Below are 21752 nucleotides of genomic sequence, written 5' to 3' on the forward strand. Positions count from 1 at the left end.
CCGTGGCCAGACCGTGCCCTCAGCCCTGTACCGTGGCCAGACCGTGCCCTCAGCCCTGTACCGTGGCCAGACCGTGCCCTCAGCCCTGTACCGTGGCCAGACCGTGCCCTCAGCCCTGTACCGTGGCCAGACCGTGCCCTCAGCCCTGTACCGTGGCCAGACCGTGCCCTCAGCCCTGTACCGTGGCCAGACCGTGCCCTCAGCCCTGTACAGTACACCTGCCTTTGTTCATCTTGTCGTAGGTCGTCCAGGTCACACCGGTTGGTGTCAGGATGCATTTCCTCTCAACCAAGTGAGGGGTTTTACCACAGCGCTGCAATCTGGGCCCACTTCTCAAGCCCACTAAGCCCTTTGACACCGCGGTTTTTAATTAAAATTACATTACGAGTAATCAGCCAGAAGAGTTAGCCAGGGAGGGAGGGTCGAGGGTGGGTTAGTCTGCACGGGGAAGGGGGGTGGAGGGGGGAGGGTGGGTTAGTCTGCACGGGGCAGGGGGGTGGAGGGGGAGGGGGGAGGGTGGGTTAGTCTGCACGGGGAAGGGGGGTGGAGGGTGGAGGGTGGGTTAGTCTGCACGGGGAAGGGGGGTGGAGGGGGGAGGGTGGGTTAGTCTGCACGGGGAAGGGGGGTGGAGGGGGGAGGGTGGGTTAGTCTGCACGGGGAAGGGGGGTGGAGGGGGGAGGATGGGTTAGTCTGCACGGGGAAGGGGGTGGAGGGGGGAGGGTACACTTCTTGATTACAATCCTGTGACGGATGCATCTGTTGCCAGCCTGCTAAAGACAAGGGCAGGCTAATGCCAGTTCAGGTCTGGCCATGGGAAGGGGAGGGGAGGCTCAGGTCTGGCCATGGGAAGGGGATGCTCAGGTCTGGCCATGGGAAGGGGAGGCTCAGGTCTGGCCATGGGAAGGGGAGGCTCAGGTCTGGCCATGGGAAGGGGAGGCTCAGGTCTGGCCATGGGAAGGGGAGGCTCAGGTCTGGCCATGGGAAGGGGAGGCTCAGGTCTGGCCATGGGAAGGGGGGGCTCAGGTCTGATCATGGGAAGGGGAGGCTCAGGTCTGGTCATGGGATGGGGATGCTCAGGTCTGGCCATGGGAAGGGGAGGCTCAGGTCTGGCCATGGGAAGGGGAGGCTCAGGTCTGGCCATGGGAAGGGGAGGCTCAGGTCTGGCCATGGGAAGGGGAGGGGAGGCTCAGGTCTGGCCATGGGAAGGGGAGGCTCAGGTCTGGTCATGGGATGGGGATGCTCAGGTCTGGCCATGGGAAGGGGAGGCTCAGGTCTGGCCATGGGAAGGGGAGGCTCAGGTCTGGCCATGGGAAGGGGAGGGGAGGCTCAGGTCTGGCCATGGGAAGGGGAGGCTCAGGACTGGCCATGGGAAGGGGAGGGGAATGCTCAGGTCCTCATTTTGTACAGTTTGAAAGCAATATACCAGGTTGATCATCACATATATCTGCCTCAACAATCACTTACAGTTGTGGATAGATTGCACACATGAACAAGTTTGCACGCACATATACACACACACACGCACATATACACACACACACACGCACATATACACACACATACACACGCACATACACACACACACACACACGCACACGCACACGCACATACACACAGACACACAAACACACGCACAAACACACACACACACAGAGATATACACACACACAAACGCACATATACACGCACACAACACACGCACATACACACACACAAACACACACACACACAGCACAGCACACGCACATACACACACACACACGCAAACACACGCACGCACACACACGCACGCACACACACACATACACAAATAGTGATTGAGGAAATAATGTATACAGTATATGATATATCGATTCTAAATTTTATTGTATTTGTTATTGCTGGGTAGTGCCAAAACTTGATATTTCTCCTTCTATATCTTGGCCTCAATCTTATTTTTAAATGGGGAGCCATGTTTTCAGCACTTTTATTTCCATGACAATGACTGATCAAAACTCGTTTTGTTATGCTCTCTCTTGTCTCTCTGCAGCAGACATATAGTGAGCAATATATCTGGAACATCAAATTGCAACAGAATCGCAGTATCGAATTGTAATACATGTAGAATCGTGCGTGAGAAAATCATGATTAAATCTAGAATCGCAACACACATCGTATCGGCACCTAAGTATCGTGATAATATCGTATTGTGAAGGCCCCTGGCAATTCCCAGCCGCACACACACACACACACACACACACGCGCACACACGCGCACACACACGCACACGCGCACACGCACACACACACACACACACACACACACACACACACACACACACATTTGACTGCTCCACCAACAGGTTAAGACTACTGAGGTGTTAAGCCCAGGTCATCCCAATATGATGCTAATAACATCCCCCTCTCAGAACAGATTTAGAGGAATCACATCTGGGAGAATGCTTCCGGGAACATGGAGAAGTCAGCATGTGAGGAGTAACTGTCCCTTTTTACTCAACCAGGTATTGAGTGGTGAGACTTTAGTCCCATGACAGGTACAATAGCAACGTCATCTAAGGAGGTGCGAACTAGCCACCTACACACCGTGTATTTAATGTCACCTGATACCTGTTTATGTCTGAACCTACAGCCCCCTGCACACACAAACACCTCACCAACTCACTGCTCCGCAACCAGGCTGCAGACAAACACACACACACACAAACACACAGACACACACACACACACACACACACACACACATAGACAGACACACACACACACACACAAACACACAGACACACACACACACCCACCCACCCACACACACACACATAGACAGACACACACACATATATACACGTCTGACAGTGGAGGTGACAGACTTGCTGTGGTCCCATTTGAACCCAGCTCCTTGTTCTCAGCTTGTCTCATTGTCGTCTTAAAAAGCAGCTGCACATTCTCTTCCATTTCTCTCTCTCTGGTATTTTTCTTTGATAGATGGAAGAAAAAAAAAATCTGCCACACCACCTTCCTCTTCTAGTGGGGCTGAAAGGAGAGGTAGTGTTTAATGTTTAAGGTTAGAGGACTGTGTGAGAACTGAAGGCAGACAGACAGGATTAGACGGGTCCTCTACCTCACGCCTGTGCCCTGTCTATCTGTTGTTGTGGTGGTCCAGGTGTTGTGTTAAAAGCATTATCAGACCTTTTCATAGATAGACCAGACACTGATACACTAACACCTGTGCCTCACATGAATTCCAGACTGCTTGTCTACAGCTACAATAGGCCTACACTTCACAGAAGAAATGTGGTCAGCATCCAGCATCCGTCACGTAGGCTGTGAGAAGAGACTCCAGCACCACATTGAATGCAGCTGTGGTCAAAGCTGAAGTACATATAGGTGAATGTGGTTATTGCTACCGTATACCAAGTTGTTTACACAAAGTACTGGCTATTCTAAAAAAAAAAAGAATGGTAGGATGAAATGTGTAAGTCGCTCTGGATAAGAGCGTCTGCTAAATGACGAAAATGTACATGTAAATGTAATGAAAGCCTGTTGGATATCAGATGAGCTGTCACTCTCAACTCTTAATTTGCTGTTAAAGACAATACATCTAGTTATTCATTTACATTTACGTCATTTAGCAGACGCTCTTATCCAGAGCGACTTACAAAATTGGTGCATTCACCTTATAGCCAGTGGTAAGGGGGGGGGGGGGGGGGGGGGGGGGGTAGAATGATTACTTTATCCTATCCCAGGTATTCCTTGAAAGAGGTGGGGTTTCAAGTGTCTCATGGAAGGTGGTGAGTGACTCCACCGTCCTGGCGTCGTGAGGGAGCTTGTTCCACCATTGGGGTGCCAGAGAAGCGAACAGTTTTGACTGGGCTGAGCGGGAACTGTGCTTCCGCAGAGGTAGGGGGGCCAGCAGGCCAGAGGTGGATGAACGCAATGCCCTCGTTTGGGTGTAGGGACTGATCAGAGCCTGAAGGTACGGAGGTGCCGTTCCCCTCACAGCTCCGTAGGCAAGCACCATGGTCTTGTAGCAGATGCGAGCGTCAACTGGAAGCCAGTGGAGCGTGCGGAGGAGCGGGGTGACGTGAGAGAACTTGGGAAGGTTTAACACCAGACGGGCTGCGGCATTCTGGATGAGTTGTAGGGGTTTAATGGCACAGGCAGGGAGCCCAGCCAACAGTGAGTTGCAGTAATCCAGACGGGAGATGACAAGTGCCAGGATTAGGACCTGTGCCGCTTCCTGTATAAGGCAGGGTCGTACTCTCCGAATGTTGTAGAGCATGGACCTACAGGATCGGGTCACTGCCTTGATGTTAGCGGAGAACGACAGGGTGTTGTCCAGGGTCACGCCAAGGCTTTTTGCACTCTGGGAGGAGGACACAACGGAGTTGTCAACTGTGATGGCAAGATCATAGAACGGGCAGTCCTTCCCCGGGAGGAAGAGCAGCTCCGTCTTGCCGAGGTTCAGCTTGAGGTGGTGATCCGTCATCCACAATGATATGTCTGCCAGACATGCAGAGATGCGATTCGCCACCTGATTATCAGAAGGGGGAAAGGAGAAGATTAGTTGTGTGTCGTCTGCGTAGCAATGATAGGAGAGGCCATGTGAGGATATGACAGAGACAAGCGACTTGGTGTATAGTGAGAATAGGAGAGGGCCTAGAACTGAGCCCTGGGGGACACCAGTGGTGAGAGCACGTGGTGCGGAGACAGATTCTCGCCATGCCACTTGGTAGGAGCGACCTGTCAGGTAGGACGCAATCCAAGAGTGAGCCGCGCCGGAGATGCCCAACTCGGAGAGGGTGGAGAGGAGGATCTGATGGTTCACAGTATCAAAGGCAGCAGACAGGTCTAGAAGGACAAGAGCAGAGGAGAGAGAGTTAGCTTTAGCAGTGCAGAGAGCCTCCGTGACACAGAGAAGAGCAGTCTCAGTTGAATGACCAGTCTTGAAACCTGACTGGTTTGGATCAAGAAGGTCATTCTGAGAGAGATAGCAAGAGAGTTGGCTAAAGATGGCACGCTCAAGAGTTTTGGAGAGAAAAGAAAGAAGTGATACTGGTCTGTAGTTGTTGACATCGGAGGGATCGAGTGTAGGTTTTTTGAGAAGGGGTGCAACTCTCACTCTCTTGAATACGGTAGGGACGTAGCCAGCAGTCGAGGATGAGTTGATGAGCGAGGTGAGGTAAGGGAGAAGGTCTCCGGAAATGGTCTGGAGAAGAGAGGAGGGGATAGGGTCAAGTGGGCAGGTTGTTGGGTGGCCGGCCGTCACAAGTCGCAAGATTTCATCTGGAGAGAGAGGGGAGAAAGAAGTCAAAGCATAGGGTAGGGCAGTGTGAGCAGGACCAGCAGTGTCATTTGACTTAACAAACGAGGATCGGATGTCGTCAACCTTCTTTTCAAAATGGTTGATGAAGTCATCCACAGAGAGGGAGGAGGGGGGGGGGGGGGGGGGGGATTCAGCAGGGAGGAGAAGGTGGCAAAGAGCTTCCTAGGGTTAGAGGCAGATGCTTGGAATTTAGAGTGGTAGAAAGTGGCTTTAGCAGCAGAAACAGAGGAAGAAAATGTAGAGAGGAGGGAGTGAAAAGATGCCAGGTCCGCAGGGAGTCTAGTTTTCCTCCATATCCGCTCGGCTGCCCGGAGCCCTGTTCTGTGAGCTCGCAATGAGTCGTCAAGCCACGGAGCAGGAGGGGCGGACCGAGCCGGCCGGGAGGATAGGGGACATAGAGAGTCAAAGGATGCAGAAAGGGAGGAGAGGAGGGTTGAGGAGGCAGAATCAGGAGATTGGAGGGAGAAGGATTGAGCAGAGGGAAGAGATGATAGGATGGAGAGAGTAGCAGGAGAGAGAGAGCGAAGGTTGCGACGGCGCATTACCATCTGAGTAGGGGCAGAGTGAGTAGTGTTGGAGGAGAGCGAGAGAGAAAAGGATACAAAGTAGTGGTCGGAGACATGGAGGGGAGTTGCAGTGAGATTAGTAGAAGAACAGCATCTAGTAAAGATGAGGTCAAGCGTATTGCTTGCCTTGTGAGTAGGGGGGGACGGTGAGAGGGTGAGGTCAAAAGAGGAGAGGAGTGGAAAGAAGGAGGCAGAGAGAAATGCGTCAAAGGTAGACGTAGGGAGGTTAAAGTCACCCCAGGAACTTATCAGTTCACTTGGTAGATCCAGTCTCATTTAAACAGATAATTGAACCACTCTTTAACTTGACAGTTATGCATGGTGGACAACGTATTACAAATGTAAAAGTATACAAGCTTCCAATCAAGCCCTTTGTAGTTCTTGGTTGTGGAGGATTATGGGGATTGTAGTTCGTTTCACTGTTGAGTGACGCACGCGGAAGTAACGTGTTGATGAAGAGAGGTCACATTGCTTCAGTTTTGTAATGTTTTGATTCAGCAACACTGCCGATAATTATGGAAGCAACCAAAGCAGGTATTATATAGACAATAATATGTTGAGTATACTTTTCATATGTCGCTCTTACGGCATTGTTACACTATAAGCATCTATAGAAAAGTTGGTGGCCATACGCACGTCCTTAAAAATATAGGTGCTGGGCTAACAAAGAATATTAGTGAAGAACAAGAAGGCCCGCACACTGAAACGGATCGAAACGTTGTCAATAAAGCGGTGAATTGGGAGCTTCAACATTGTGCGGGCCTTCTTGTTCTTTAATAGTTGTATAGCATTAATGCTAGTACTAGCAGGGAGATGTCGCTAGCTAGGGCTAGCTAAGCTAGCTGCAGTAGAATCAGCATGCAATTCAGTTGGCTAACTAGCATAGTTAGCAAGCGACGTAGCCGATTAAACTCAACTCTGGAGTTGAGTTTATTCATCGACAAGTGACGGAGCTGTCATTTGTATATTTAGCAAGCTAGCTACCTCGACCTCTTTTAGATTGTTTGCTGATTTACTAGCTAGTTATCATTCATCTGATTCTCGACGTCCATTGCTTGCATGCTCAGAAACAACTGGGTTAGCTAGCATGTTGTTAGCTCTATAGTTAGCTAGTTTGATGGATATGTTAGCCCAGGTACAACAGGGTAATAATAATAATAACATGCCATTTAGCAGACGCTTTTATCCAAAGCGACTTACAGTCATGTGTGCATACATTTTGACGTATGGGTGGTCCCGGGGATCGAACCCACTACCCTGGCGTTACAAGCGCCATGCTCTACCAATTGAGCTACAGAGGACCATAATATTTATTTACATCAGTCTGATGCATATACAGTGTTAATTTAACGTTTTGGTAGCCTGAAAAAGCTATAAGTTAATCACACTAAGTGAATCTGAGTTATAGGTGAGTACATGCTCGGCTATACTTTTTGCAACACAATCTCACACTCACAGTCATGTCTGATGTGTACTACTGGGTTAGCTAGATGTTGTTAGTTTTATACATTTACATTTTAGTCATTTAGCAGACGCTCTTATCCAGAGCGACTTACAGTTAGTGAGTGCATACATTATAATTTTTTGATTTTATTTTTTATACTGGCCCCCCATGGGAAACGAACCCACAACCCTGGCGTTGCAAACGCCATGCTCTACCTATAGTTAGCTAGCTAGCTAGTTTGATGGATATGTTAGCCCAGGTACAACAGGGCAGTTATGTCTGATGTGTGTGTTATTGTGTTCCAGAGGAGCCTTTCCTGAGGCACGTGGAGACGGACGTACTCATCCCCAAGATGATGAGGGAGAAAGCCAAGGAGCGCTGTGCTGAAAAGGTTACAGGTGAATATCTGCGATTTAATAACAACTGATGACTTGTGTTTAGCTCCCTGAACAAATGCTTAGGCTTTAGGTCAGCGGGCTTACACAAGTTTTGTGGCACCCAGGAGATACGGGCATGAACCCCAGATGGTCACAGAGATATATCCGTAGTTCACCTTAGGGAATGATCGCCCTCCACTGTTTTCACACATTGTAGCGTTGCTGAAGTCTCTTTTTTTAAAAATTTTTATTCCACCTTTATTTAACCAGGTAAGCCAGTTGAGAACAAGTTCTCATTTACAACTGCGACCTGGCCAAGATAAAGCAAAGCAGTGCGATAAAAAACAACAACACAGAGTTACATATGGGGTAAAAAAAAAACATAAAGACAAAAATACAACAGAAAATATATATACAGTGTGTGCAAATGTAGCAAGTTATGGAGGTAAGGCAATAAATAGGCTATAGTGCAAAATAATTACAATTAGTATTAACACTGGAATGCTAGATGTGCAAGAGATGATGTGCAAATAGAGATACTGGGGTGCAAAAGAGCAAAATAAATAACAATATAGGGATGAGGTAGTTGGGTGGGCTAATTTCAGATGCGCACCCAATGCACCTTCCCAGTTACAATCTCAAGCAAAGGCCCTATTAATGCCCTGAGCCATGACAAAGTGTTAATGGATACCTCCCCTGTGGCGTATATTTGTGTTTTTCTGTTGCGTTCATCTGGCTGTCATGCCCTGTCTGAAAACCAGCCGGAAGTAGATGACCTCATAAAGAACTAAATACATTCAAGTCTTTTTCTATCTAGACCAGACCTGATATGGTGGTTAATTATGAAGATTCCTCTTGATACAATTATTAACTTCCTCTTTTCTGCTTCCAACGTCCCTTTTTATATCAGGGTTTTATGATAACTTTATTATAAGGAGTGTAGAGCATTGGTCTGATAGTGTTATAGCTCAACGTGTAGGGTAGGCCTAACAGAAACTTGGCCATTTTCTTAAATTTTTTACCTTTATTTAACTGGGCAAGTCAGTTAAGAACAAATTCTTATTTACAATGACGGCCAAACCTGGGCTGCCCTATGGGACTCCCAATCACAGCTGGATTGTGATACAGCCTGGAATCGAACCAGGGTCTGTAGTGACGCCTTTAGCACTGAGATGCAGTGCCTTAGACCGCTGCGCCACTCGGGAGCCCAGTTTTCTCCTTTTTACTGGAAGATATTTGTAACAGACTGCAGTTAAATGTTGAATGCTTTTGTTAACATCTCTAAATTCACTTTATGCAGCTGTCATCAACATTTATTTATTTAGAACCTTAAGGAGTCTCGAGCCGCTGCAGGAATGTTGTTGCAGGGCAATTCCACAGTAACGGAATTACGCTGAGACTCAGATTTTTCACTTTAAAATGTATGTCAAACAAAAAACCAATGATTGCAAAGTTAAACAAACCATACATCTCAATGCACAAGGACTACTTTTAATAATTTCCACTTAAAATGTTACAAAAACACATTTACTTGAAGAACAGCACAGATGCAAAGTTTGGCACCGACAGCACAAACCGTCATTCTGTTACCAAACTTTACATCTGCGCTGTTCTTCAAGTAAATGTGTTTTTGTAAAATGTTCTTTGAAAATTGTTAAAAGTAGTCATTGTGCATCGAGTTGTATGGTTTGTTTAACTTTGCAATCATTGGTTTTTTAGTTTGACATACATTTTAAAGTGAAAAATCTGAGTCTCCGCGTAATTCCGTTACTGTGGAATTGCCCTGCAACAACATTCCTGCAGCGGCTCGAGACTCCTTAAGGTTCAAAATAAATAAATGTTGATGACAGCTGCATAAAGTGAATTTAGAGATGTTAACAAAAGCATTCAACATTTAACTGCAGTTTTTTTTTTTTAAGTGAAAAAGTCTCAGCATTATTCTGTTACTGTGGGATTGCCCAACAGCAACTCTTGGTGTTGCGTCGGTGCTTCGATTGTGGTTAGGCCTAAAGTCTGTCCTCTTCATCCTCTGAGGCTGTACGCCTGCTGCTCGCCCAGAGAGACACCACCTAGCCCTAGAGGTGACAGGGCTGTGGAAATCCCCTTCTGGTCTCCTCTCTGCCCCCTCGTTTTCACACCTCCACCCAGCCCTAGCTGCTGTGTTGCCTGCTTATTACTCTATAGGATTACTGATGCTTGCAGTGGCTGTTTGCTCTGGTTCTGTCCTGGCTCTGACCTGGTTCTGTCCTGGCTCTGACCTGGCTCTGTCCTGGTTCTGATCTGTCTCTGTCCTGGCTCTGACCTGGCTCTGTCCTGGCTCTGTCCTGGTTCTGATCTGTCTCTGTCCTGGCTCTGTCCTGGCTCTGACCTGGCTCTGTCCTGGTTCTGATCTGTCTCTGTCCTGGCTCTGACCTGGCTCTGTCCTGGCTCTGACCTGGCTCTGTCCTGGTTCTGATCTGTCTCTGTCCTGGCTCTGTCCTGGCTCTGTCCTGGCTCTGACCTGGCTTTGTCCTGGTTCTGATCTGTCTCTGTCCTGGCTCTGACCTGGCTCTGTCCTGGTTCTGATCTGTGTGTTTGTGCATGCGTGTTTTATGTGATGTTAGCTAAATGCAGCTCCATAAACATCTGTCAGAGACGGGTGTGTTTTCTTGACGCTTCCACTGATCTGACGACGACCCGTAATGCTGCAGCTTCTTTCCCCACTAGACTACTGAATGACATCACCTCTCCAAACCCACGTCCTGCCCTTTTCTAAGAATAATGGGTCCTTTCCTCCCTAGTACTGCACTGATTTGATCAGCTACTTTAGAACAGTCAGCTCTGCTTATTTCATCACCACATAGATTATTATGTAGAGTTCATTGATGTCAAGTTTTATCTGGGGACTCAGATTATCATTTTAGTGGGGGGGGGGGGGGGGGGGTTCTGATAATCCCTAACCACTCCGTACCTCCTCCCGAAGGCCCCTTCCTCTGACTACCATGTAGTCTCGAGTGGGAGATCACCGAACAATGGTTGAATCCCACATGGCACCCTATCCCCCTACGTAGTGCACTACTTTTAACCAACGCTCTATGGGCCCAGATCAAAAGTAGTGCGCACTATATATAGGGAATAGGGTGCCATTTGGGAGGCAGGCACTGAGATCACTGTCACTGTGGTCTTTTCTGTCACTGTGTTGGTACCAGCGGCAGCATTAGGCCTGTACAATCTCCCTGAGTTTCTGTTCCGCTGATTAGATTAGTCACACTGTTCTGCCTCTTCAAATTGCTTCTGCAGGTTTTCTGCATTCAGATGAAAGCAAGTAGTCGTGGTAATCACGCTGATGATAACAGGGAGATTATTACGATGGGCCTGCGTCCCCAAATGGCATCCTATTCTCTATATAGTGCACTACTTTTGAGCAGGGCTCCGGTCAAAAAGTAGTGCGCTTTATAAGGGGTTAGGATACGGTGCCATTTGGGACGCATCCATGGTTGTTTCTGAGGCGCTGGAGACGGGGACGAGGCTAATTAAAGTCTGCCAAAGACCTGGCTAACAGCGTGACGAGACAAGGCCAGGACCCTTCAACACCTCTTTAGCACCACCAACAACACAATGGTACCTTTCATCTACAACACCTTGATATCAGTTAAAGGATTGACAGGAAACGCCTTGTTTTTATCTCTGTAGGTCTAATACAGGTAGGCCTGATGGCCGACTCCATCTCTCTAGAATTCACCTTGCACTCGGCTGTTTGTCAGGGTCTCAACTGCTTGGCAAACAACATGTATTTTTATACTTGTTAAGTCAACCATCTTAGCCCTAAATGTGGCTTTTACGGTCAAACTAAAAGAGACACAGAGGCTGTGGCACAGAGTTCTGTATGTTATTCAGACTAACTATAGACCTCGTTGGTTTAGAGTTCTGTATGTTATTCAGACTAACTATAGACCTCGTTAGTTTAGAGTTCTGTATGTTATTCAGACTAACTATAGACCTCGTTGGTTTACAGAGTTCTGTATGTTATTCAGACTAATTATAGACCTCGTTAGTTTAGAGTTCTGTATGTTATTCAGACTAACTATAGACCTCGTTGGTTTACAGAGTTCTGTATGTTATTCAGACTAACTATAGACCTTGTTGGTTTAGAGTTCTGTATGTTATTCAGACTAACTATAGACCTCGTTGGTTTAGAGTTCTGTATGTTATTCAGACTAACTATAGACCTCGTTGGTTTAGAGTTCTGTATGTTATTCAGACTAACTATAGACCTTGTTGGTTTAGAGTTCGGTATGTTATTCAGACTAACTATAGACCTCGTTGGTTTAGAGTTCTGTATGTTATTCAGGCTAACTATAGAACTCGTTGGTTTAGAGTTCTGTACGTTATTCAGGGCTTGTTTGTTTCCCACTTTATTCTTCATTAGTGTTGAGCGATTAACTGCCATTTTGTATTTATTCTGGTTATTAAACAACTCGATTACTTGAATTCCATTTATTTCCTTTTTTTTGAGGTGGGGGAGCCCAACGCGCCGTTTCTCTAGAGAGAAATCAAATAATTCATGAGATAAATCTGAGAAATCAAGTCAATAATTATGTGGGATGCTGGGCTGAAAGGAGTTGTAGTTTTCATAAGCAAATATTCAACCTAGTTCAGCACAGAAACGTGGTAATGAACTACAGTGAACAAAAAATATAAACGCAACATATAAAGTGTTGGTCCCATGTTTCATGAGCTGAAATAAAAGATCCCGGAAAATGTCCATGCACACAAAAATATTATTTCTCAATTTTGTGCACAAATTTGTTTCCATCCCTGTTAATGAGCATTTCTCCTTTTGCCAAGATAATCCATCCACCTGACAGGTGTAGCATATCAAGAAGCTGATTAAACAGCATGATCATTACACAGGTGCACCTTGTGCTGGGGACACTAAAAGGCCAGTCTAAAATGTGCAGTTTTGTCACACAACACAATGTTATAGATGTCTCAAGTTTTAAGGGAGTGTGCAATTGGCATGCTGACTGCAGGAATGTCCACCAGAGCTGTTACCAGATAATTTAATGTTAATTTATCTACCATAAGCCACCTCCAACGTCATTTTAGACAATTTGGCAGTACGTCCAACCGGACTAAAAACCGCAGACCATGTGTAACCACGCCAGCCTAGGTCCTCCACATCTGGCTTCTTCACCTGTGGGATCGTCTGAGACCAGCCACCCGGACAGCTGATGAAACTGAGGAGTACTTCTGTCTGTAATAAAGCCCTTTTGTGGGGAAAAACTCATTCTGATTGGCTGGTTTCCTTATCTTGAAATTGTTGCGTTTTATAGTTTTGTTCAGTATATAATGACCAAAATCCATAGCACAATTTTTTTCTGACACAGAGACGGATCAAAGAGGAAGAGGCGCAGCAAGAGGTTTCACTCTCGCCAAAATCTGTCCAAAATAATCCCAATGCGTTTCTGAGTTTATTTTGGACCTGAGCTTGTCGCCTGCCTTCCCACCTTCGGGACAAACACTCCCGTCGTTAGGGCGGAGACGTGATCATTACGCCTGCTACGTTACCTTAGATACACACAGACAACATGAGAGAGGACTGGACACAACACAACTAGGAGAGGGATAGATACTGTTAGTGAAAGTATGCCTTATCTACTTTGAAGAACTAGTCAAATCATTTGAGCAGACAGCTCTGCAGCGTACTTAGGCAGGCTAGCTAAATAGGATGACTAAAGACAGGACAGTATGGGGAGCACATAACATTAGATAGTCTGGCTGGCTGACTGCTACTGCCTGAGCAGAGATGAGATTATTTACTTTAAGGAATTAAAAATAATAAATTAATCAAATAAAAACTAAGTAATATATACGCAACTGAAATATTTTATTATTTCATAGTAATTTCCTGTTGTTCTATTGATGTCTTCCCAATGTGGACCTGACAGAGACAATATAATATTTTCAATGTTTTGGAAATTGAATGCTCTAAAATCATTGTAACATTATTATATTTCATAATACGTTATCAAAACCGAAATCGAAAACCGTGATTCTTTAAAAAAATTATCGAACCGAAACTGAACCGACCTCAAAAAGCCCTAATGGCTCAGCACCATTCTTCATGTATGGTCTCTCCTCTGTATGAATAGCTTGCTGCTCTTTTCCATTCATATTAATACCCAGATAGGCCTGGTCAGTGTGGAGGACATATTTATAATGGTGGTCCATGCCAGCCAGATAGTTACACTGGTGCCAATGTGGACAGAAAACACCAACCACAGGTGTGAATACATATGATGGAGACACTCTTTTACTTCAGCCTGGCGGTAGAGGAAACATGGTCTGGTTTTAAGATAAGAGGTCTGTCAGTACTCACTACAGTAGCAACCACTTTGACCAGGTTTGTCACCGTGTGGCAGAGATGGCTAGCAGGGGGACAGTATGGTTGGCTTTCCTCTCAGCCTGTGGCTACGCTCAGATAGACAGAAGGGGACAGATATGGAAGAGACATGAGCTGTTTAGACTGGGGCTCTTACCCTGGCTGTTTTTTAAAAGGCCCCTGTTTTACGGTATCATAGCTTGGAAATCCAAACTGAATCACGCTACGTTTAGCAATGGTTTTACTTTACTAATTCAGCCTGGTATTCATGATTTAAGTTTGGATTTCAAGACTACTCTGGCTAAATCTATAGGTCTCCTTCCATCTATCTGGTTTCAGGGTTCAACCAGTGCTGTAAAGAGACTGGCTTCCTCATGGTGATGATTTACCGGCTAAATCTATAGGTCTCCTTCCATCTATCTGGTTTCAGGGTTCAACCACTGGCTTCCTCATGGTGATGATTTACCGGCTAAATCTATAGGTCTCCTTCCATCTATCTGGTTTCAGGGTTCAACCACTGGCTTCCTCATGGTGATGATTTACAGGCTAAATCTATAGGTCTCCTTCCATCTATCTGTAAAGAGACTGGCTTCCTCATGGTGATGATTTACAGGCTAAATCTATAGGTCTCCTTCCATCTATCTGGTTTCAGCGTTCAACCAGTGCTGTAAAGAGACTGGCTTCCTCATGGTGTTCAAGTGTCGGGATCAGAACGCTGCCCTGAAGGAGTGCCTAACCGTACAGTGAGTCAACTAACTCACACCTCATGAAATCAATAACACTTATTTTATTTACAATTAAATTCAAACATATATTTAGTTCATGTTCTATAACCATTTAAGACCAATTTTGTTTTACATAAAGTACTATACATTTTTTTTTCTTTCTGGTTTGTTCTTCATACTAGTTCTGACTCAGTGTTCTAATGATAACTGTTCTTCATACTAGTTCTGACTGTGTTCTAATGATAACTGTTCTTCATACTAGTTCTGACTCAGTGTTCTAATGATAACTGTTCTTCATACTAGTTCTGACTCAGTGTTCTAATGATAACTGTTCTTCATACTAGTTCTGACTCAGTGTTCTAATGATAACTGTTCTTCATACTAGTTCTGACTCAGTGTTCTAATGATAACTGTTCTTCATACTAGTTCTGACTCAGTGTTCTAATGATAACTGTTCTTCATACTAGTTCTGACTGTAATAATAATATAATAATAATAATAATATGCCATTTAGCAGACGCTTTTATCCAAAGCGACTTACAGTCATGCGTGCATACATTTTTTTTGTGTATGGGTGGTCCCGGGGATCGAACCCACTACCTTGGCGTTATAAGCGCCGTGCTCTACCAGCTGAGCTACAGAGGACTAATGATAACTGTTCTTCATACTAGTTCTGACTCAGTGTTCTAATGATAACTGTTCTTCATACTAGTTCTGACTCGGTGTTCTAATGATAACTGTTCTTCATACTAGTTCTGACTGTGTTCTAATGATAACTGTTTTTCATACTAGTTCTGACTCAGTGTTCTAATGATAACTGTTCTTCATACTAGTTCTGACTCAGTGTTCTAATGATAACTGTTCTTCATACTAGTTCTGACTCAGTGTTCTAATGATAACTGTTCTTCATACTAGTTCTGACTGTGTTCTAATGATAACTGTTCTTCATACTAGTTCTGACTGTGTTCTAATGATAACTGTTCTTCATACTAGTTCTGACTCAGTGTTCTAATGATAACTGTTCTTCATACTAGTTCTGACTGTGTTCTAATGATAACTGTTCTTCATACTAGTTCTGACTGTTCTAATGATAACTGTTCTTCATACTAGTTCTGACTCAGTGTTCTAATGATAACTGTTCTTCATACTAGTTCTGACTGTTCTAATGATAACTGTTCTTCATACTAGTTCTGACTCAGTGTTCTAATGATAACTGTTCTTCATACTAGTTCTGACTGTGTTCTAATGATAACTGTTCTTCATACTAGTTCTGACTCAGTGTTCTAATGATAACTGTTCTTCATACTAGTTCTGACTCAGTGTTCTAATGATAACTGTTCTTCATACTAGTTCTGACTGTGTTCTAATGATAACTGTAATTCATACTAGTTCTGACTCAGTGTTCTAATAATAACTGTTCTTCATACTAGTTCTGACTCAGTGTTCTAATGATAACTGTTTTTTGTACACTACTCTCTCTGTCTCACAGCTACAGAGACTCAGCATTCTTCGAGGAGTGCAAGCAGGAGTACATCAAGGAGAAGCTGGAGTTTCAGAGGACTGGGGTAGCGGCTAAGAACCGATCACAAAAACTACCAACCAGCATGTAGATTCCAAATTGACCCCTACCCCGGAACATGTTGCCATGTTGCTAGCACCTATCCAATCCTCTCAGATCTACAGGAGTGGTTAGGTAGTAGGGGTTAGGGGTCAAGAGGGTGGACAGGGGGAGTGAGTGCTACCCACAGGCCTTTGCTTTTGCAGTGTGTCTATTGTACATCAGATTGGGATGCTCATTGATCCAACGGGAGGACATAGATCAGGGCAGGAGGACATTCTAGGCCGTCCCCCTATTTCTTGACCTAAGTGACCTATGTAACGACTACGAGCCAGGGTTGTCTATAGGCCTCCATTCACCCGTATGTACTGAAAAGGAATCTCTTACGGATGTCTCCTCCACAGAGTCACTCTGGTTAATCTTATCAAACAGTCATGATGGAAATCACACTCTCCTGTATTTCAGAATGATCAATAATGTTTGTTGTTGATGCGGTCGGTCTGCTCTGCAGTTTGTATATTTATGAAGATTTTTTTTTCTGTCTATGCTTTGGAGCGTTTCATGTTGAGCTTGTTAGCAACCAATACTGTCCAAAGGGTGATTGATTCCAATGATTAGACCTGTCCAAAGTACATTAATAATATTCAGGGTGTTGACACCAACATCCTCCACTGAGGTTGTTCCAAATGGTTATGCACAGATTGATACTGCGTAGAGGCTTATCCCAGTAATTAGGATTCCCTGGTGAGTTGCCATAACTAGTGTTGGGATGACAGTTGAAGCATCGTGGACAGAGTTGCTGTAAAAAAAGGTATGATTATAAAACATTTGATTTGACTGACACTTCATTGTGTTAACGCACATTATAAATAAAGGGAAACAGATGCTCCTAGCCTCCGTGTGTTGTGACTTCAGCTTTTTTTTTAAATCATACAGGTGTCAGAAAAATGACTTCCAGGTTCATAATCACCCTTTCAATGTACCTCGAAATACATTTTTACATTACATTTTAGTCATTTAGCAGACGCTCTTATCCAGAGCGACTTACATCAGCAATTAGGGTTAAGTGCCTTGCTTAAGGGCGCATCGACAGATTTTTCACCTAGCCGGCTCGGGGATTAGAACCAGCGACCTTTCGGTTACTGGCACAACGCTCTTAACCACTAAGCTAAATACCTATTTGAAGTCTTACTACTGACTCACCTAGGCTTGTTTGTTACTGTCATACATCCACACGGCCTTGATTTATACTGTATGTGGTTCACTGACTGTCACCCATATCTCACCTACCTTTACATGACATCTGTTCATCTCTATTCATTTTATTCATACAAGCCTGATGCTGTATGCTACAAGACAGGAATAGCAACACAATGAGCCACGGGAGTGTCATTTCTATGTTCAGCTGTGAAGTGCGAGTCTCACAAGTGAGACAATTGTTCATGAAATATCACACAAAATATCTGCCTGTCATAAGTATTCACCCCCTTGGATTTCTTCACGTTTGTGGTCACAAAGTGGGATTTCAAATGGATTTGTCTTCTTTTTTTTTGTCAATGATCTACACCAAATACTCTTTCAAAGTGAAATTCGAACATTTTGTTTTAAAGGTTAATGAAAAATAAAACCCTAATATACCTTGATTGGATAACTATTCACTCCCTTGAGTCAATACATGTTAGAAACACCTTTAGCAGGCATTACAACTGAGTCTTTCTGGGTGTCTCTAAGGGGCCGATCTCAATATGCCTTTCCTACGCACAGGATTTCTTTTTCAGTAGCAAAACGTGCGCGCTCTGAATAAATGTCATTCAACCGCTGAAAACCCTCCCACTTCCTGACCAATATATAATTTTTCGTGGAGTTTTAATTCAATGGAGGTTTCAGTACATTTATCTTAAGCCATCCTTTTAAATACGGGGTACCTTTCATTAGAATTTTATCGACAAACCATATAATACATTGAGAGAACGGGGTCAGAATATAGGGATCAATGAAAGAAAGCCATCTATGCATATTCGCCTCCGTTTCTGCACCAACTAGTAGATTTAAAAACATTCTGATCTTGTAGATTATTTAAGCAAATTTTAGGTTGAGAAAAGTATATATGTATGTATAAAAAAAAACGGGTTGGAGAGCCTTTACGCACGAAATATGTTGAGTAAAAAATACAGTGGTTTAATTCATCCTGAAATATGTCATGTTCAATCAATAAAATATTGGAAGGTGGGGAAAAGTGTACAATAGGGGTTGAACAATAGTCTTACAAATCTACCCTAATTCTCACTAATCATGGAACTGTATGACAACGGTCCTGTCGACTTGAACCGTGCACCAGGCTCCAGGTTTAACCTGCTACGTGTGGTCTGAGTTCCACAATGATTCAAATAGGCTACAAGTTCCAAATGATTGCACAACGTTAGCCTAATATGATCCACTAATTCTAGCGACGCCCAGGAACACTTTACAAGGACGTGACAGAGGAAAGAATTGTAAACAGAATGAAATGATGAAAAAAATAAATGTATGTGGGCATTACTGACGTGGCTCCTGATATTGGCTAATATTTAACATGATACAAATTGTAAAATAAAACGGAGAAAAGGCCGGACATAATCAAAACATTGTAAAGCGCATACATCAACTCGGCAGGTTCAGCCCTACGGAAGCCTATAGATTGGGTCTCCAAATTTCATCCACGCAAATTAAGAGGGCACACAATTAAAATTCGGAATTATGGCGAAGCTATTTATATCACATTACACTGTGGAAAAGGGGCCTGCAATACATGTCATGTTGATATGATTTTCAGTTTGCTTCCATATGGCTGGTTTCACATTCGCCTCCAGGGATCATAAGGAAACGTAATCTAAAACAATTGCTATGTGTATTGACAATCGCCTTCTCCAAACGGATTACTCATTTACCTAGCTCTTATCAATAGCGCTTATCAATTTATAATATTACAGTGCATGGAGAATGCTATTATTTCTATCGTAAAAAGAAAGTAGCTGCTTTTTTTCCCACTTGGAACCGGCAGGTTCGCTCGACCTTATTCATGGTTTCCTCGCGGTGTTGGAATTATGAAGGAATTAAGTCAAGGTCAGAATTCTGTTTTTTAGGTATCCGCAGACACACACCTCCGCCACTATTTCATTTATTCGAGCTCCACCTCTAACGAATAGCGGGTGAATAGCGTGCTGTTATCATGCTTAAGTTCAAGGTCAGAATACGCAGAGAGAGAACAGTGCATAAAAAGGGGAAGTACATTCCATTTAAGAGCTTAACTCGAGTCGGAACGGAATCGGGACCTATTGAAGAGCTTTCCACACGTGAATTGTGCAATATTTGCCCATTATTCTTTTCAAAATTCTTCAAACTCTGTCAAGGTGTTGGGGATCATGGCTAGACAACAATTTTTAAGTCTTGCCATAGATTTTCAAACAGATTTAAGTCAAAAGTGTAACTTGGCCACTCATGAACATTCACTGGCTTCTTGGTAAGGAACCCCAGTGTAGATTTGGCCTTCTGTTTTAGGTTATTGTCCTGCTGAAAGGTGAATTCATCTCCCAGTGTCTGGGGGAAAAGCAGACTGAAGCAGGGTTTCCTCTAGCATTTTGCCTGTGATTAGCTCCATCCCATTTCTTTTTATCCTGAAAAACTCCCCAGTCTTTGCCGATGTCAAGCAGACCCATAACATGATGCAGCCACCACCATACTTGAAAATAAGGAGGCAGTTACTCAGTGATGTGTTAGATTTGCCCCAAACATAAGGCCATACATAAGTCACTACAATCTTGTTGATCCATCCTCAGTTTTCTCCCATCACAGCCATTGAACTCTGTAGCCGTTTTAAAATCATATTGGTCACAGAGTCAGTGTTTTAAAATCATCACTGTGACATCCCTGAGCAGTTTCCTTCCTGTCCTGCAGCTCAGTTCAGAAGGATTACATTATCTTCGTGTCTGGGTGGCTTAATACATCATTACATTTTAGTCATTTAGCAGACGCTCTTATCCAGAGCGAGTTACAGGAGCAATCAGGGTTAAGTGCCTTGCTCAAGGGCACATCGACAGATTTTTCACCTAGTCGGCTCGGGGATTAGAACCAGCGACCTTTCGGTTACTGGCACAACGCTCTTAACCACTAAGCCACCATGCTTAAAGAGATATTCAATATCTGATTTGTTATTTACCTTACATTTACATCATTTAGCAGACGCTCTTACCCAGAGCGGCTTACCAATTATTGTTACCCATCTACCAATCACTGCCCTTCTCTATGAGGCTTTTGAAAAGCTCCCTGGTCTTTGTAGTTGAATCTGTTCTTGAAATTCAACACTTGACTGAGGGACCTTACAGGTGTTGTACGTTGTATTATTTCATACATGGAGTGAGTCCATGTAATTTATGTGATTTGTTAAGCCACATTTAAAAAAACTCCTGAACCAATTTAGGCTTGCCTAAACAAAGGCGGTGAATACTTTTTTTTATTTTTATTTTTTATATATTTTTTAGTCATTTTAGCAGACGCTCTTATCCAGAGCGACTTACAGTTAGTGAATACATTTTTTTTTTTATACTGGCCCCCCGTGGGAATTGAACCCACAACCCTGGCGTTGCAAACACCATGCTCTATCAACTGAGCTACATCCCTGCCGGCCATTCCCTCCCCTACCCTGGACAACGCTGGGCCAATTGTGCGCCGCCCATGAGTCTCCCGGTCGCGGCCGGCTGCGACAGAGCCTGGATTTGAACCAGGATCTCTAGTGGCACAGTTAGCACTGCGATGCAGTGCCTTAGACCACTGCGCCACTCAGGAGTGGCGCAGTTTGCACCTCTTTAGATTATGTTGCTATTGTACCTGTCATGGGACTAAAGTCTCACCACTCAATACCTGGTTGAGTAAAAATGGACAGTTACTCCTCACATTCGGACTTCTCCATGTTCCCGGAAGCATTCTCCCAGATGTGATTCCTCTAAATCTGTTCTGAGAGGGGGATGTTATTAGCATCATATTGGGATGACCTGGGCTTAACACCTCAGTAGTCTTAACCTGTTGGTGGAGCAGTCAAATGTGTGTGTGTGTGTGTGCGCGTGCGTGTGTGCGTGTGTGTGTGTGTGTGCGCGTGTGCGTGTGGGTTAACAAAGGGCAACTATGAGACATTATCCTTGTAGTGAGAGAGGGGTTCTGTCTGAGTGGGTTAACAAAGGGCAACTCTATGAGATATTATCCTTGTAGCGAGAGAGGGGTTCTGTCTGAGTGGGTTAACAAAGGGTAACTATGAGACATTATCCTTGTAGAGAGAGAGGGGTTCTGTCTGAGTGGGTTAACAAAGGGCAACTATGAGACATTATCCTTGTAGTGAGAGGGGTTCTGTCTGAGTGGGTTAACAAAGG

At 44.4% G+C, this 21752-nt stretch overlaps 1 protein-coding gene across 1 annotated transcript; it reads left to right on the top strand.

Annotated features, from left to right (window-relative positions):
* Positions 1-6303: 6303 nt before the first annotated feature.
* LOC311116288 (COX assembly mitochondrial protein homolog) lies at positions 6304-17245 on the top strand. The gene is made up of 4 exons (XM_084191391.1): positions 6304-6419; positions 7635-7727; positions 14723-14813; positions 16285-17245. Exons 1-4 carry the CDS (start codon positions 6401-6403, stop codon positions 16403-16405), a joined length of 324 nt encoding a protein of 107 aa, XP_084047517.1. The 5' UTR covers positions 6304-6400; the 3' UTR covers positions 16406-17245.
* Positions 17246-21752: the final 4507 nt, after the last annotated feature.

Source organism: Coregonus lavaretus (assembly GCF_964263955.1).
Source record: "Coregonus lavaretus genome assembly, contig: HAP1_SCAFFOLD_601, whole genome shotgun sequence".
Classification (NCBI taxonomy): Eukaryota; Metazoa; Chordata; class Actinopteri; order Salmoniformes; family Salmonidae; genus Coregonus; species Coregonus lavaretus.